We start from the raw sequence: 19,282 nt of genomic DNA on the forward strand, positions 1-19,282 counted from the left end.
AAAGGAGATTTATTTGAGAAACATATGAAAACATTACAATATTTTATAAGTCACTTTACGCAATAAAATAGATAATAGTGACATACATATTTTTGCAAGCATGAACACTCAGATATGCTAAGGGCAGTTGCATGCATAAACACTCATGAACAGATGAACTGTGCTCACAAATAAATGGCTTATATAACTGCTGCTGCCATCCACACTGTCAAACCATGATGGGCAACCTAAGTCCTTTGATGTGATTGATCAAAAACTGTGACGGGTCACCACCACATATATAGTTGCCCAGAGAGCTGAGAGCTTGAGAAATTTTATCTTTCATGAATGCAGATGGACAAAAAGGACTTCTCTTCATTTATTGAAAAAGTCTCCATTTTTTTTTTTTCTCTCTCTCTCTCCTTTTAATCTCTGCTCACTGCAACCACCTCTGCCTCCTGGGCCCAAGCCATCTTCTACTTCTTTCACCTAACAAAATGGATTTAGGGATCATCCATCCCTCCCTCCCTTCCTCCCTCCCTCCCTCCCTCCCTTCCTTCCTTCCTTCCTTCCTTCCTTCCTTCCTTCCTTCCTTCCTTCCTTCCTTCCTTCCTTCCTCTTTCTCTCTCTGTTTCTTTCTCTTTTTTACTTTCTCTCTCTTTAACTTTCTTTCTCTCTGTCTTCCTCTCTCCCTCTCTCCCTCCTTTCTTTCCTTCCTTCCCTCCTCTTTCTTTCTTCCTTCCTTCTCCTTTCTTCCTTCCTTCCTTCCTTCCTTCATTCCTTCTTCCCTCCCTCCCTCCCTCCCTCCCTCCCTCCCTCCCTTCCTTCCTCCCTTCCTTCCTTCCTTCCTTCCTTCCTTCCTTCCTTCCTTCCTTCCTTCCTTCCTTCCTTCCTTCCTTCCTTCTCTTTCTTTCTTCTTTCCTTCCCCACAAAATAATTATACATATTTATGGGGTAGCTATAATATTTTGACACATGCATAGTGTGTAAAATCAGGGTATTTAGGATACCCACCATCTCAAACATTTATAATTTTGTATGTGGGTGGGGGAACATTTCAGATCTTCTCTTCTAGCTGTTTTGAAATATACAATAAATTATTGTTAGCTATAGTCACCCTACTGTGTTACTGAACACTAGAACTTGTTCTTTTTATCTAAATGTATGTTTTTATCCTTTAACCAACCTCTCTTCATTCCCCAACTCACCTCTTAGTCTCTGGTAACTATTGTTCTACTCTCTACCTTGCTGAGGTGAGTATTTTAGCTCCCACAGATGAATAAGAACACATAATATTTGTCTTTCTGTGCCTGGCTTATTTTGCTAACATAATGACCTCCAGGTCCATCCATATTGCTGCAAATGACAGGATTTAATTATTTTTAGTGACTGAATGGTATTCCATTGTGTATATATATCACATTTTCTTTATCCATTCATCTGTTGATGGACACTTAGGTTGATTCCATATTTTGGCTATTGTGGATAGTGCTGCAATCAGCATGGAGGTGCAGGTATCCCTTTGATACACTGATTTCTGTTCTTTTAGATAAACATCCAGAAGTGGGGTTGCTGGATTGTATGTTAGTTCTATTCTTAGGTTTTTGAGACACCTCCATACTGTTCTCCATAATGGCTGTACTAATTTACATTCCCGCCAACAGTGTATAAGAGTTCCCTTTTCTCTGCACTTTCACCAGCATTTGCTATTTATCATCTTTTTGATGATAGCCATTTAAATTAGAATGAGATGATATCTCATTGTGGTTTTGATTTGCACTTTCCTGATGATTCATGGTAAGCATTTTTTTCATATACCAGTTGGCCATTTGTGTATCTTCTTTTGAGAAACGTCGATTCAAATCCTTTGCCTTCTTTTACATAGGATTATTATTATTATTGCTGTTGAGTTGTTTAAGTTCTTTGTATATTGTGGTTATTAGTCTTTATTGGATGAATAGTTTGCAAATATTTTTGCCCATTTAACCCTGTTATCTCTTTACCCTGTTGATTGTTTCCTGTGCTGTGTAGAAGATTTTAGTTCAATATAGTCCCATTTGTCTATTTATGTTTTCATTGCCTGTACTTTTGAAATCTTAGCCATAAAATCTTTACCTAGACCAATGTCCTGAAGCATTTGTTCTGTTTTCTCTTAGTAGTTTTATACTTTCAAGTCTTACATTTAAGTCTTTAATCCGTTTTGAATTGATTTTTGCATATGGTGAGAGATAGGGGTCTAGTTTCATTCTTTGGTGAGAGATAGGGGTCTAGTTTCATTCTTTGGTGAGAGATAGGGGTCTAGTTTCATTCTTATACATATGACTGAATATGAAGAGTGGCCTTTCCCCAATGTGTGTTGTTGGCACTTTTGTTGAAAATTGATTGACTGTAAATATGTGGATTAATTTCTGGGTTCTATATTCTGTTCTGCTGGTCTATGTATCTGTTTTTGTACTAATACCATGCTACTTTTGCTTTGTAGTATCTTTTGAAGTCAAGTAGTATGATCCCTTCAGTTTTGTCCTTTTTCCTCAGTATTGATTTGGCTATTTGGGGTGTTTTCTCATTCCATATGAATTTTGAGATTATTTTTTATATTTCTGTAAATAATATCATTGGTATTTTGATAGGGATTGCATTGGATCTGTAGATTGCTTTGAGTAGTGTGGTCATTTTAACAATATTAATTCTTCCAATCCATGAACATGGGATGTCTTTCCATTTTTTATGTTCTCAATTTCTGTCATCAGTATTTTGTAGTCTTTTTGTAGGGGCCTTTTGCCTTCTTGATTAAGTTTATTCCTAGGTATTGTAATTGTCTTGTAACTATGCAAATAGGATTACTTTTTTGATTTCTTTTCTTTTTTTTTTTGAGACTGAGTCTCACTTTGTCACCCAGTGTGGAGTGCAGTGGCACAATCTCAGCTCACTGCAACATCTGCCTCCCGGGTTCAAGTGATTCTCATGCCTCAGCCTCCTGAGTAGCTAGGATGCCAGGTGTCCGCCAACACGCCTGGGTAATTTTTTGTATTTTTAGTAGAGATAAGGTTTCACCATGTTGGCCAGGCTGGTCTTGAACTCCTGACCTCAGGTGATCTGCCTGCCTCAGCCTCCCAGAGTTCTGGGATTACAGATGTGAGTCATGACACACAGCCCTTGTCTGGTTTTGGTATCAGGAAAATGCTGGCTTTGTAGAATGAGTTAGGAGGAATACCTTCATCTTCAATTTTTTTGAATAGTTTGAGAAAATTTTGTATTAATTATTTGTTAAAAGTTTTGCATAATTCAGCAGTAAAGTCATCCAGTCCTGAGATTTTCTTTGTTGGGAAATGTTTTATTACTGATTCAAACTTATTACTTATTATTGGTCTGTTCATATTTTTCTATTTCTTCCAGGCTCAAACTTGGTAGGTTGTATGTACCCAGAAATTTACACATTTCCTGTAGGGTTTCCAATTCGTTAACATATAGGTGTTCATAATAGTCTCTAACAATCTTTTGTATTTCTGTGGTATCAGTTGTAATGTCTCCTTTTTCATTTCTGATTTTATTTATTTTGGTCTTCTTTCTTTTCTTGTCTTGGTTAGTCTAAGGTTTATTGGACATTGGTTTATTAAGGTTAGCTAAAGGTTTATCGATTTTGTTTATCTTTTTAAAAAACCAATTTTTTGTTTTATTGATCTTTTCTATTTTTAAATATCTCTTTTGTTTAGTTCTCTGAGCTTTAGTATTTATTTCCTTCTACTAATATTAGGAAGTGTTTGTTCTTGCTTTTCTATTTGTTCTTGCTTCCTTGAGGTTCGTTGTTAGGTTGTTTATTTCAAATCCTTCTACTTTTTTTGATGGAGGCATTTATTGCTATGAATTTCCATCTTAGCACTGTTTTTGCTGTACCTCCCAGGCTTTGGTGTGCTGTGTTTGCATTTTAATTTTTTTCAAGAAATTTTTTTACCTCCTATTTAATTTTTTCATTCACCGAATGGTTGTTCAGGAGCATGTTGCTTAATTGCCATGTATTTATACAGTTTCCAAAGTTCATCTTGTTATTGATTTGTAGTTTTATTCCATTGTGACCTGAGAAAATACTTGATATGATTTGATTTTTAAAACTTTGTTGAAACTTGTTTTGTGTCCTAAGATATGGTCTATTCTGGACAATGTTCCATGCACTGATGAGAAAAATGTGTACTCTGCAGCTATCAGATGAAATGTTCTATAAATATCAGTTAGGTCCATTTGGTCTAAAGTGCAGTTTAAATCCAATGTTTCTTTGCTGATATTCTGTCTAAATGATGTGTTCAGTGCTGAGAGTGGGATGTTGAAGTTCCCAACTATTACTGTATTGGAGTCTATCTCTCTCTTTTGATCTAATAATATTTGCTTTATACATCTGGGTGTTCCTGTGTGGGACACGTATATACTTAGAATTGTTACATCCTTTTGCTGAATTGATCCCTTTAACATTATATAATGGCTTTTTTGTCTTTTTTTAATAGTTTTATACTTAAAGTCTGTTTTATCTGATAAGTATAGCTATTCTTGCTTGCTTTTGGTTTCCATTGGCAGGGAATATCTTTTTCCTTTCCTTCAATTTCAGTCTATGTGTGTCTTTGAAGGTGAAGTGAGTGTCTTGTAAGCAGCATATAGTTGGATAAGTAAAAAAAATCTATTCAGCTAGTTTATATCTTTTAAGTGAGGAAGTTAATCTTTTTACATTCAAGGTTATCACTGATAGGCAAGGACTTATTTCTGTCAGTTGGCTCATTGTTTTCCGGTTGTTTTGTATATCTTTTGTTCCTTTCTTCCTCTCGTTGTTTATCGTTGAACTTTGGTGGTTTTCTGTAGTAGTAACTTCAACTCTTTTCTCTCTTCCATTTATGTATTTGCTCTACTAGTGAGTTTTATACTTTCATATGTTTTCATAGTGGTAGATATAATCTTTTCACTTCCAGATGTTCTACTCTCTTAAGCTTTTCTTGTAGGGCTTGTCTAGTGGTGATGAATTCCCTTAGTTGTCACTTGCTGGGAAAGAATATTTCTCCTTCATTATGGAAGGATAGCTTTGATGGGTATAGTCTTCTTGGCTGACAGTTTCTTCTTTCAGCACTTTGAATATATTATCCCATTCTCTCCTGGCCTATAGTTTCTGCTGAAAAATCTTAGTCTGATGGGGAGACTCTTATATATGACTTGACTTTTTTATTCCTTGCTGTTTTTAGGATTCTCTTTTTGTCTTCAACTTTTGAGAGTTTGACTGTGATCTTCCTCAGAGAGAACATTTTTGAATTAAATCTATTTGGGAATTTTTGAGCTTCTTGTATCTGGATGTCTATACTTCTTTCAAGACCTGGGAAGTTTTTAGCTATTATTTCATTAATTAGGCTTTCTATCCCTTTGCTCATCTCTTCTCCTTCTGGAACTCCCAAAATGTGAATTTTGTTTGCTTAATGGTGTCCCGTAGGCTTTCCTTATTCTTTTTTATTCCTTTTTTTTTTTTTTTTTTGCCTCACTGGGTTATTTCAAAAGACATTTCAGTTCAGAAATTCTTTCTTTTGCTCAATCTAGTCTATTGTTTCTTGTTTTTTAAAATATATATATATATATATATATATATTTTTTTTTTTTTGAGATGGAGTTTTGCTCTTGTCACCCAGGCTGGAGCATAATGGCACGATCTCGGCTCACTGCAACCTCTGCCTCCCAGGTTCAAGTGATTCTTGTGCCTCAGCCCCCCAAGTAGCTGGGATTATAGGTGCCCGCCACCACGCCCAGCTAATTTTTGTATTTTTTCTTTTTTTTTTTTTTTTAGTAGAGATAGGGTTTCACCATTTTGGCCAGGCTCGTCTTGAACTCCTGAACTCAGGTGATCCACACACCTCGGCCTCCCAAAGTGCTGGGGTTACAGAGGTGAGCCACTGCAACTGGCCTAGTCTATTGTTTGTACAAGCTCTTGATTATATTTTTTTATTTCATTTATTGACTTCTGTAGTTCCAAAATTTCTATTTGGTTCTACTTTTAATATAATTTCTTTGTTGAATTTCTGACTCAGATCATAAATTGTTTTTCTGATTTCTTTGTATTATTTATCTATGCTCTCTTGTAACTCACTGAGTTTCTTTAGTATCATTATTTTGAATTATTTTTCAGGCATTTTATAGATTTTCTTTTTGTTGGGATCTGTTATTAGACAATTATTGTGTCCTTTGGAGGTTTCATGTTTCCTTGCACTTTTGTATCTCTTGTGTCCTTATGTTGATATCTATGCATCTGATGTAATAGCTGCTGCTTCCAATTTTATGGATTGACTTTCACAGGGAAAGACTTTTGCCTCTAGGTGTTTTTATAGTGTTAGTTGAGTGTAGGGTGCTTTGGCTTTGATTCTGAGTGGGCACAGCAGTGTAGTTTCTGTATGATTTCTTCAGCTGTCATCAGTATCGCTGGCATTTGGGGTTCCTCAGTGGCTTAGGTTGCAGTTGTTAGCAGATGCTATGGCAAAGCTTTGCTGGGAATGGGGAAACCAGGCAGGCCTCTTCTCAGGCACCAGTGGTGGCAGCAGTCGCCTAGGCTTGCCGGTTGTCAGGCCCCCACGTGATGTATGTGGGCACTGGTGGTGATGGGTCCTTGAGCCTACAGGAGATTTAGTTGGATGTGTGCAGTGGCAGTAATGGACCAAGTGGGAGGGTAGGTTCTTGGGCCCCTGTACAATTTACGTAGCATCAACTATGGAGGTAGCAAAAGTGGGCCAACCCTCTGGCCCCCAAGTGGTATGCACAGGCAGCAGCAGTGGCAGCAGCAAGCTGGGCAAGCCAGTCCCCAGGACCCCATGTGGCATGCGTGGATGAATGTTGGCCATGGCAGTGGCAGGCAGGCACTAGTAGCGGAGGGCATGGTGGACCTGTCCTCAGGCCGCTTGGAGGCATGTGTAGATGTGTGGTAGTCCTGCTGCTAGAGAAGGTGGGGTTGCTGTAAGTGGTGGTGGCCCTGGGCAGGTAGCTCTTAGGCTCTGGGGAATGCACACATTGACTCCCTTTGTCCCAGGGAGAGCCATTAGGTGCACTGTGCTTCCTGTTTCCTGGGATGTAGGGCATTGCATGGGCTAGAGTGCTGAGGACCTAGCTGCACTGCTGATCTTAGCTGGCATCAATGCTGTAGCCCTCTAGGTGGATGTAGGAGAATATCAGTGGGGCTTCAGGGGTATGGAGATTCAGGGTTGTTGGGCCCCAGAACAAGATGTGTATGGTGAGGGCTGGGCTCTTAAAAGAGCCTTATGCTGAAGCTTTTTGGGTCTCAGGGTATGGGGTATGTGGGACCCAATGTGAAGTCCCATTGTGAAACAATGCCACTGCATAGGTTCCAGACAGCCTCAGGGCGTGTGAGGGCCAAGGAGCTAGCTCATGGCCAGAATTACAGGAGTCCATAGTGGAAATGTGGACCTCTGAAGATCTCTCAGTTATCCTTTCCCTGGAATGGGAAGTTCCTCCTGGTTCTGAGCTAGTCCCAGCTGGGCTGGCTGCTTCACTTCCCTCTTCTCCCATGCCTCAGAGGTGCACTGTCACTTCTATGCTGAATTCCAATGTTCTCTCTTAGATGCTCATTCAATGTGTGATTATCTGCTCACTGTTTTGGTCCTTCTTTGCAGAGGGGGTGAGTGCTAGGTGCCTCTATTCAACCATTTTAATGCTTCTCCAGCTCATTTTTTAATTGTTGAATAGTATTTTATTGTGTGAATGTACCAGTTTGTTAATCTTTTTACCTGTTGAGGGATATCTTGTTGCTTCCAATGTTTGGCAGTTACGAATAAAGCTTCTATAAACATCCACATGGAGTCTTTTATATGGACATAAATTTTAGGTTCTTTTGGTTAAATACTCAGGAATGTGATTTGCTGGATCTTATAAGACTATGCTTAGTTTTATAAGAAACTGCCCTCCATAGTGGCTGCACCATTTTGCATTCCCACCAACAGTGAAAGAGAGTTCTTGTTGCTCCACATCCTCACCAACATTTGATGTTGTTTTTGGATTTTACCCATTCTCATAAGTGTAGTGTAATTTCATTGCTGTATTCATCTGCAAAACCATGATGAAATATGATGTCGAATAACTATTTATATGTGTATTTGCTCTTTATAGATCTTCTTTGGTGAGGTGTCTGTTTAGATTTTTGTGCCCATTTAAAAACTAGGTTGCTTGTTTTCTTATTGTGGAGCTTAAGAGTTCTTTGCATATTTTGGATACAAGTCCCTATCATATATGAGTTTTGCAAATATCTTCTCTCAATCTATGGTTTGTCTTTTTCACTCTCTTGTAGTGTCTTTTGCAAAGCAAAAATTTTAATTTTAATGAGGTCCAACTTAACAGTGTTTTCTTTCTTGGATTATGTTTTTGATGTGGTATCTAAAAAATCATCACCAAATCCAAAGTCACCTAGATTATTTTCTCCTGTGTTATCTTCCGGAAGTTTTATAGTTTTGCATTATACATTTAGGTCTATGCTTAATTTTGAGCTAATTTTTGTGAAAACTGTAAGGTCTGTGTCTAACTTCTTTCTTCTTCTTCTTCTTCTTCTTCTTCTTCTTCTTCTTCTTCTTCTTCTTTTCTTCTTCTTCTTCTTCTTCTTCTTCTTCTTTCTTCTTCTTCTTTCTTCTTCTTTCTTCTTCTTCTTTCTTTTTTGCATGTGGAGGTCTAATTGTTCCAGCACCATTTGTTGAAAAGACTATCCATTCTCCACTGAGTTGCCTTTGCTCCTTTGTCAAACAGCAGTTGATTATTTTTGTGTGGGTCTATTTCTAAGCTCTGTATTCTGGCCAGTTGATCTATTTGTCTATTCTTTCACCAAAACCACACTGCCTTGATTGCTGTAGCTTTGTAGCCAGCCTCAATGTTAGATGGTGTCAGTTATCTGACTTTGTTCTTTTAATTTCTTTTCCTGTGAATAAACAATACTTTCTTGTTTCTTTGCATGGCTAATTTTTTTAAACAAATAAATTAGAGATTCCTTTAAGGCCAAGTTACACAATCAAAAAGACAACAATCTCTTTCCATTTGCTTTTTGCAAGGTTTGTGTTATTTCAGGGCAAAACCCGGAGCAAGTCCACTGGCAAATCTGGGGGCTAGTGATTATTTTGTTTTGATTTTTATTTTTTAAAATCAGACATTTAAAACACTGTAATGAGGTAACTCTAAAAATCAAATTCTGTCCCCCTTTCCCAGAGCTTTTTTTTTTTTTTGACCAGAGTCTCATTCTGTCATTCAGGCTGGAGTGCAGGCTTATTGGAGCCTTGACTTCCCCAGGCCCAAACAGTCCTCCCACCTCAGCTTCCCAAGTAGCTGGGACTATAGGCACATGCCACCATGCCCAGCTAATTCTTGTATTTTTTGTAAAGATGGAGTTTCACCATGTTGTGCAGGCTGGCTTTGAACTCCTGGACTCAAGTGATCCCCCTGCTTTGCCCTCCCCAAGTTCTGGGATTACAGAACTTGAGCCACTGTGGCTGGCCTCCCTTTCCCAGAGTGTGTTGCTGCTTTTTTGTGGCTTATAGTTGCTTGTTTAATGACTTCGCTAAATATTTTTTATAAAGACTATTCTTTATCATGTGTGGCTATTACATTTTCTGTCCAGTTAGCTTAGTGGTCAGCCAGTGACTTGAGATTTCTTTAAACATCTGGAGCAAAAACAAAAACAAAACAAAATACCAGGAGCAAAAACAAAAACTCCCCTGATCTTTGCAGATTGGCTGTGTTGGATTACTTTCTCAATGCTTAGCCAGTTTATTCACAGCTCTACCTTAGCCTTCACTTCCTGCATGCATGGAAGCTGAAGATGAGCCAGAGGTGAAGTTTAGGATTTTCTCAGGTCTCCTCTGAACATGTGTCCAGCCTTGGGCACATGAGTGGACTTCTAGACTACTTGGTACATACAGAGATTTCCAAAGCCTTTTTTCTCCCACGTATGTTTTTCTGTATATCTTTGCGTATTTCCCAGGCTTTTTGATGTGTCTGCTGCTTGCCCCCTCTGTTAGCCCTTGCTCAGGTGGCTGCAGCTAGTATATTTGCCTTTTTAAATGTTTACAGCAAACACCACCCAGAAGGCTGCTCCAGACCTGAGAAGGTTCTAAGGTGTACAAAACAAAGGCAAGCCCCTGAGTGTGAATCCCTTAGGCAGCAACCAGACAGGTCAAAACACACAACCACAATTCTTTGATAACAAGACCTATATTGCCCCTTCTGGCATGAGCAAGCTATATAACTGGTTATAAAAAGTATCATATTAAATTATGGGAACAGAAACGACTCTACTAGTGAATGAAGAAATCGTTTAGATTTTATGGTTAGTAAGTGGAGGTTTGAGAGTAACCATCCGATCTTTATTAATCTTAGTGTGTATTATATTTCTAGAATTTGGACTCATATCAAGATGCTCTGAAGAACAACAACCCTTTAGGATAGCCACTGCAACATCATGACCAAAGACAAAGAACCTGTTGTTAAAAGCTTCCATTTTGTTTGCCTTATGATCATAATAGTTGGAACCAGAATCCAGTTCTCCGACGGAAGTGAATTTGCAGTAGACAAGTCAAAAAGAGGTCTTACTCATGTTCCAAAAGACCTACCGCCGAAAACCAAAGTCTTAGATATGTCTCACAACTACATAGCTGAGCTTCAGGTCTCTGACATAAGCTTTCTGTCAGAGTTGAAAGTTTTGAGACTTTCCCATAACAAAATCCAGCTACTTGATTTAAGTGTTTTCAAGTTCAACCAGGACTTGGAATATTTGGATTTATCTCATAATCAGTTGCAAAAGATATCCTGCCATCCTATTATGAGTTTCAGGCATTTAGATCTCTCATTCAATGACTTCGAGGCCCTGCCCATCTGTAAGCAATTTGGCAACTTGTCACAACTGAATTTCTTGGGGTTGAGTGCTATGAAGTTACAAAAATTAGATTTACTGCCAATTGCTCACTTGCATCTAAGTTACATCCTTCTGGATTTAAGAAATTATTATATAAAAGAAAATGAGACAGAAAGTCTACAAATTCTGAATGCAAAAACACTTCACCTTGTTTTTCACCCAACTAGTTTATTCTCTATCCAAGTGAACATATCAGTTAATACTTTAGGGTGCTTACAACTGACTAATATTAAATTGAATGATGACAACTGTCAAGTTTTCATTAAATTTTTATTAGAACTCACTAGAGGTCCAACCTTGCTGAATTTTACCCTCAATCACATAGAAACAACTTGGAAATGCCTGGTGAGAGTCTTTCAATTTCTTTGGCCCAAACCTGTGGAATATCTCAATATTTACAATTTAACAATAATTGAAAGCATTCATGAAGAAGATTTTACTTATTCTAAAACGACATTGAAAGCATTGAAAATAGAACATATCACGAACCAAGTTTTTATCTTTTCGCAGACAGCATTGTACACCGTGTTTTCTGAGATGAACATTATGATGTTAACCATTTCAGATACACCTTTTATACACATGCTGTGTCCTCGTGCACCAAGCACATTCAAGTTTTTGAACTTTACCCAGAATGTTTTCACAGATAGTATTTTTGAAAAATGTTCCACATTAGTTAAATTGGAGACACTTATCTTACAAAAGAATGGATTAAAAGACCTTTTCAAAGTAGGTCTCATGACTAAGGATATGCCATCTTTGGAAATACTGGATGTTAGCTGGAATTCTTTGGAATCTGGTAGACATAAGGAAAACTGCACTTGGGTTGAGAGTATAGTGGTGTTAAATTTGTCTTCAAATATACTTACTGACTCTGTTTTCAGATGTTTACCTCCCAGGATCAAGGTACTTGATCTTCACAACAATAAAATAAAGAGCATTCCTAAACAAGTCATAAAACTGGAAGCTTTGCAAGAACTCAATGTTGCTTTCAATTCTTTAACCGACCTTCCTGGATGTGGCAGCTTTAGCAGCCTTTCTGTATTGATCATTGATCACAATTCAGTTTCCCACCCATCAGCTGATTTCTTCCAGAGCTGCCGGAAGATGAGGTCAATAAAAGCAGGGAACAATCCATTCCAGTGTACCTGTGAGCTAAGAGAATTTGTCAAAAATATAGAGCAAGTATCAAGTGAAGTGGTAGAGGGCTGGCCTGATTCTTATAAGTGTGACTACCCAGAAAGTTATAGAGGAACCCCACTAAAGGACTTTCACATGTCTGAATTATCCTGCAACATAACTCTGCTGATCATCACCATCGGTGCCACCATGCTGGTGTTGGCTGTGACTGTGACCTTCCTCTGCATCTACTTGGATCTGCCCTGGTATCTCAGGATGGTGTGCCAGTGGACCCAGACCCGGCACAGGGCCAGGAATGTACCCTTAGAAGAACTCCAAAGAAATCTCCAGTTTCATGCATTTATTTCATATAGTGAACATGATTCTGCCTGGGTGAAAAATGAATTGGTACCTTACCTAGAGAAAGAAGGTATGCAGGTTTGCCTTCATGAGAGAAACTTTGTTCCTGGTAAGAGCATTGTGGAAAATATCATCAACTGCATTGAGAAGAGTTACAAGTCCATCTTTGTTTTGTCTCCCAACTTTGTCCAGAGTGAGTGGTGCCATTATGAACTCTACTTTGCCCATCACAATCTCTTTCATGAAGGGTCTAATAACCTAATCCTCATCTTACTGGAACCCATTCCACAGAATAGCATTCCCAACAAGTACCACAAGCTGAGGGCTCTGATGACTCAGAGGACTTATTTGCAATGGCCCAAGGAGAAAAGCAAACGTGGGCTCTTTTGGGCTAACATTAGAGCCACTTTTAATGTGAAATTAACACTAGTCACTGAAAACAATGATGTGAAATCTTAAAAAAACTCAACTTAAGAAACCATATTTACTTGGATGATGGTGAACAGTACAGTTCTAAGTAACCTCCATTATCCTCATGCCTTTGGGAAAGACTTAACAAAAACAACGTTTCATCTGGGGAATTGGGCTAGGCGGTGAGGTGGTACTCAACTTTCCAGTTAGAGACAGCCCGGTCTCTTCTGGTTTAGTCATTATGTCTCAAATTGAAACAGTCTCTTTTGAGTGAATTCTCAGTTTTTCAGCCCCTCTGCACTCTGCATTCCCAAATTGATTCTGTGTGACCAAGAGTTTATATGGCTTCATGGCAGCAAGGAAACAGTCAACCTCAGCGTCACATGCACTGGTCCTCAGAGTGCCCTGTGAATCCTATTGGTTTCTGGATCAGCGTCATCATTCTCTTCAAGTTTGGGGCTTGGGGAAGAAATTAGATCAGCTACGGCATATAAAAAAGTCTTTTGTTTCACATATGTGTAATAACTTATTTATTTTTTATCCTGCTACACAAATATGTAATTAACCAATGAGGACTCATGACGTAATAGTGTATGTATGTAAAGGGAAATATGGACTTAGTCATAAACTGTTAAGGTGAAAGACGTGGATTTACCTGCTTTCCAAGAAAACTCAGGGCCAAATTTATTTGTAACTGGGTATTGAATGGGACTTTTCTGGTTGTCTTAGAATTCTGGCTAAAGCCTCAAAGCTCACAAGACAGTAACTGCACCCACATGATACTAGACACAGCCAGCCTGGACTTATCAAAAGAGCAGAAAGAGACCAATGACTCCCTGTCTGTATTATCCATCTCTAGAGACTAGAGTCAAAAGCATGATTAAAGAGTCATTAAGCGGAGGTTCTAGACCATAGGGAGGTTGCTTTGAATTTCTTGCAGACAAATGTGAGGGACTCTAAGCACAGTAGAAAGTAGCCTGGCATCCCACTCCAAGACTGAAAGCTTGCAGAGTAGCAGGAGCATACGGGTTCAGTGCAGCAAATGTGGTGTGGCTTGAGAACTCTTGGAAGAGCTTGATGAGTGTTTGCTGGAGTTTGGGATGATGGTGGGCACTGGGAACACAGAGACTGGTAAATAGTGCTTAGCAAATACAAGTGCTTGATAAATATTAGTTGAATGAATAGATGAGTTCTTCCCACCTGGGGAATTCAGAAGGTGAAAGTTGGCTTGAGCAACCCAAAATGGCAGGATGAGGGAAGAGAAGCAGTGATAGCAACCTGCCCTTCCATTATTGGCATGGTAAAAGGATATGAATTTCTTCACATGGCTTTGATTATGGAAGAGTAGCTGGCCTTGCATTGTCATGATGGGATATCAGTCAATAGGGTAGCCTGTTGTGCAAAGAGACTATAGCAGTAAGAGGACATGGGGTTAGGCAGAAGAGGGGTTTGGGGTGGAGGTTGCTGCAAGAGGTCAGCCAGATAATGTGCCCCTGCATCATGGAACTGTGCAATGTGGGGTACACTCAAGGCCCTCCAATAACTCACAGATGTGCCCTGTGAAAAAGCCAGCATTTGGACTCTGCCATAGTAACTGGCAGAAGCATGTTGGCATGTCTGCCTTATTCAATAGTTAACTACAGGAAGATCTGCTCCTCTTTGTGTAATGCCCTCTTCCCTTGCAATGGCGTGGGGACATCTAGAATATAGAGAAGACAGAGACAATGGAGGAAGAGTAAACTGACTGTATTCCTTCTTCATTTCACTGCAAGGAAGGCCAAGCAGAATTTTGAATGAGGTGTGAGATTGCTGTTAAATTGGACTGGCCTGGACATTTTAATCCCTTATATAGAGGTGCAAGGACTAAAATGAGATTTGTCACTAAACTTTATGGTATCTGCCCAAGATTCAGGAGTGATGATTGAAGGAGATCCAACAGAACTTTGTTGTAAGGCAGTGGTTAGAGACAAACGAAGCCCTTGCTTTCTGGACTTAGCTCAGTCAATAAACTGGTTTCAGCCAGGCACGGTAGCTCACATCTGTAATCCCAGTACTGTGGGAGGATGAGGCAGGCGGATCACTTGAGGTCAGGAGTTCAAGACCAGCCTGGCCAACGTGGTGAAACCCCGTCTGTATTAAAAATACAAAAATTAGCTGGGTGTGGTGGTGCACACCTGTAGTCTCAGCTACTCGGGAGGCTGAGGCAGGAGAATCACTTGAACCTGGGAGACAGAGGCTGTAGTGAGCTGGGCAACAGAGCAAGACTCCATCTCAAAAAAATTAAAAGAAAAAGCTGTTTTCATAATAGCTGTAACAAAATAAGCCTTAATGACATTTTATTAGCGTCATCTTCTGTCTGCATTAGCCCTTCCTTTCTCTTCAGGAGAACAACATTTATTTTCCTCCGTAGGCTCTATCCCAAATGGCACATTCTTCCACAACCCCTGTTGAACAGATTTGTTGAACTGTTGCCTAAAAACAATAAAAACAATAAACAACCACAATAACAACAACAACAAAAATTGCCACAGATTCTAAATAATCAAGTATTTTTAAATGGTATCAATGTTTCCCACAAAATATTGTTGACATTGAAAATACAGAATTTTAGCATTAATTCTTTTTTTTAAACCTACATCCCCTCAGCGGAGGGGCGTCCCTTCATCCTAGTGGAAAGTAGGGTCCTCACAGTCTTTCTCTGTCACATTCCTCCCTTTTCTTTTCTTCACAGCACACATAACTGTCTAAAATTATCCTGTTTGCTTAATTGTTTACTCGTTTTCTCTTTCTCTCCTCTAAAGTATAAGCTCCAGGAGAACGGGAGCCTTCTCCACCTGTTCCCTGCCCCTCCCCAGTGCCGAGGGGACACTGCGCACCCCACTGTAGATGCGCAGTAAAAACTCGTGGGATGAGCAAATGACTCTGAAACGGTCCCATGCAGGAAATGTCCATGAAGTCCTGGATTTTATCCAAAAATCCCAGGCAGGTGGGGGCAGGGGTGGCGGGGCTACAGTTCCACCCTGAGCTGCCACCTGGCCGCTCGTCCCCGCCGCAGTGCCTGGGCTGCCCGAGTGCCTGACGTTGGCCATGGACACCTTCGCGGTGTCCTCCCCATCCGCCACTGGAAGACGCTGGGGTGACGTGGCTCCAGGTTTAGCAGGACACTGAGAGAAGGGAACGACTGCCTTTCCGAGGCTGGGTGAGCCCTTCCCTGTTCCTCACCTGCTCGCCCCACAGCGGCCCTGCAGCCTGTCCCACGGGACCCATTGCCCGGTAGGACGCGCGCTTTTGTTTTGAGGGTCATGCATCTTCCCTGCCATCGTTTTTGGGAGGTTGAAAAATTGATCCAGAAATACCTAAAACAAAATACAAAACAAAACAAAAAACAAAAGCAAAAAGGAGGCAAAACAAAACAAAAATCCATACATATAAAGTATCTCCTCTATCCATGTTTGCGCTGTTCCTTCTCATTCCCCCATCCAATGCCACAATTTGTTAAGTTTGCCTCAGTACGTTTTCAGTTTTTAACACTGGGATAAGAATAAACAGTAGATCCCGTGGTAAGATGACCTGTTAAAAGGAATGGGGCGTGGCAAAGATGGGCTTGGATGAGAAAAGGTGTCAGGCCGTTTGGGCTTCTCTACTACCTGTGTTCTGAGATGTGTATTGTCAGGTAATTTTGCCTTTGGTTGAACATCATAGAGTGCACTCACACAGACATAGATGGCATAGCTTACTACCCACCTAGGCTTATTGTTTAGCCTGTTGCTTCTAGGTGATTGTAACACGATGCTAAGTATTTGTGTATCCAAACATACCTAAACATAGGAAGGGTATGGTAAAAATATGGTAAAAAAGATAAAAATTGGTACACCTGTAGAGGGCACTGATGTGGGTTGGCTGTGTCCCCACCCAAATCTCATCTTGAATCTCCACGTGTTGTGGGAGGGACCCAGTGGGAGGTGATTGAATCATGGGGGCCGATCTTTTCCTGTGCTGTTCTTGTGATAGCCAATGGGTCTCATGAGATCTGATGGTTCTTTAAGGGGGCGTTTTCCTGCACAAGTTCTCTCTCTTCCCTGCTGCCATGTAAGATGTGACTTGCTCCTCCTTGCCTTCTGCCATGATTGTGAGGCTTCCTCAGCTCCACAGAACTGTAAGTCCAATAAATCTCTTTCTTTTGTAAATTGCCCAGTCTCAGATATGTCTTTATCAGCAGCGTGAAAATGAACTAATACAGGCACTTACCATGAATAGAGCTTGCAGGACTGGAAGTTGCTTTGGGTGAGTCAGTGAGGGAGTGGTGAGTGAATGTGAAGGCCTAGGACATTACCATATCCCACTGTGGACTTTATAAACACTGTACATATAGGCCACACAAAATTTATTAAAATTTTTTTCTTTCTTTAGTAAGAAGTTAACCTTAGCTTATTGTAATGTTTTTACTTTATCAACTTTTTGCTTTAAATTTTTTTTTGGCTCTTTAGTAATAACACTTAGCTCAAAACACAAACACATTCTACAGCTATATAAAAATATTTTCCTTCTTTATATCTTTATTTTATGTTTTTTCTATTTTAAATTTTTTAATTTTTATTTTTCACTTTTTAAACTTTTCTATTAAAAACTGAGACCCACACACACACAGACACACATTAGCCCAGGTCTACATAGGGTCAATATCAATATCATTGTCTTCTACCTCTACCTCTTGTTCCTTTGGAAGGTCTTCAGGGGCAATAACATGCATGGAGCCATCGTCTCCGATAACAACAATGCCTTCTTCTGGAAAACCTCCTGAAGTACCTGCTTGAGGCTTTTTTATAGTTAGCTTTTAAAAAACAAGTAGGAGTACACTCTAAAATAATGATTAAAATTATAGTCTACTAGATACAGAAACCAGTAACATAGTTGCTTATTATCATTATCAAGTATTATGAGCTGTATGTAATTGTATATGCTATGCTTTTATATGACTGTCAGTGTAGTATGTTTGTTTACAGCAGCATCACCACAAACATGTGAGTAATACATTGCACTACAATGTTACTAGGCCATAGGAATTTTTTATCTTCATTATTATCTTATAGGGCCATGGCTGCTGAGTGAAATATTGTTGTGCAGTGCATGACTGTACCACAAATTGAGTAGCTTATAAACAATGGAAATATATGGCTTATAGTTCTGGAGGCTGTAAAGTCCAAGGTCAAGCTGCTGACAGATTTGGTGCCTGGCGAGGGTCCCACTTCCTGGTTCATAGATGGCTTGTCTTTTCACTGTATCCTCACATGGGGGAGGGCACTCATCCCATTCATGAAGGCTCCACATTCATGACCTAATTGTCTCTCAACATCCCCAACTCTTAATACAGCTGCTCCTCCATATCCACAGGGGATTGGTTCCAGGAGCCCTGTAGATCCCAAAGTCTGTGAATGCTCAAGTCCATATATAAAATGGCATACTTCCAGCCTGGGCATCATAGTGAGACTCCACCTCCTCAAAAAAAAAAAAAATACAAAAATCAGATGGGCATGGTGGCACATGCCTGTAGTCCCAACTACTCAAGAGGCTGAGGTGGGAGGATTGCTTGAGCCCAGGAATTCCAGGCTGCAGTGAGCTATGATCATGCCATTGCACTGTAGCCTGGGCAACAGAGCAAGACACTGACTCTGAAAAAAAAAGTGTACTATTTACATATAACCTATGTACATCCTCCCATATGCTTAGGTCATTTCTAGATTTCTTACTATACCTAATACAATATATGTAAATGTTATGTAGTTGTTATACTATATGGTATTTTATTTTTATTATTTTGTATTATTGTATTGTTATTATTTATTTATTCATTTACTGAATATTTTCAATCCATGGTTGTTTGAATCTATGGATGTGGAACCCATGGATATGAAGGGCTGACTACATTATCCCTTTAGGGGCTAGGATTTCACCATATGAATTTTGGGGGAACACAAACATCCAGACCATAGCAAAAGGGAAGAGAAACCTAGGTTAGTGACCAGGGAGGGCTGCTAGGATGAGCCTTGATGAAAGGTCTTTCATCAGGGGGGTCCTGGGCATGTGGCTGGAAAGGGTCCTGGGCATGTGGCTGGGAAGACCCTTCAAAGGGGAGGGCACAGTGGGTGCGAAGTTGGAAGTGAAAGAACACCATAAGCAAAGAAAACATCAAATTGGCAGTGTTGTTGGATGTGTTAGTTTCCTGTGGCTACCAAAAAAATTACCATGAACAGGGGGGCTTAAAACAACAGAAATGTATTTCTCCCATTTCAGGAAGGCAGAAGTCAGAAATCAAGGTTGGCAGGGTTGGTTCCTTCCAGAGGCTGTCAGGGAGAAATCATCCCTTTCCTCTCTCCTAGCTTCTGGTAGTTGCTGGCAAACCTTGGCGTCCCTTGGTTTGCAGATGCATCAGCTGCTTCTTAGAACGCCCTGGGGGACATGCCCCAATTGTTAGCAGCTTTCTATAGAATGTGGCACATA

General features: G+C 39.9%; 1 protein-coding gene across 11 annotated transcripts in view; it reads left to right on the forward strand.

Annotated features, from left to right (window-relative positions):
• Window positions 1-18,784, forward strand: part of TLR6 (toll like receptor 6) — a 34,962-nt gene extending 16,178 nt beyond the window's left edge. For all 11 annotated transcript variants that reach the window (XM_050792049.1, XM_050792048.1, XM_050792051.1 and 8 more), the window contains one exon: window positions 10,378-18,784. In XM_050792049.1, coding sequence (XP_050648006.1) covers window positions 10,442-12,832 — 2,391 coding nt within the window. In that variant the 5' untranslated portion in view covers window positions 10,378-10,441 and the 3' untranslated portion in view covers window positions 12,833-18,784. The remainder of the gene's footprint in view (window positions 1-10,377) is intronic.
• Window positions 18,785-19,282: the final 498 nt, after the last annotated feature.

Source organism: Macaca thibetana, chromosome 5, assembly GCF_024542745.1.
Source record: "Macaca thibetana thibetana isolate TM-01 chromosome 5, ASM2454274v1, whole genome shotgun sequence".
NCBI lineage: Eukaryota > Metazoa > Chordata > Mammalia > Primates > Cercopithecidae > Macaca > Macaca thibetana.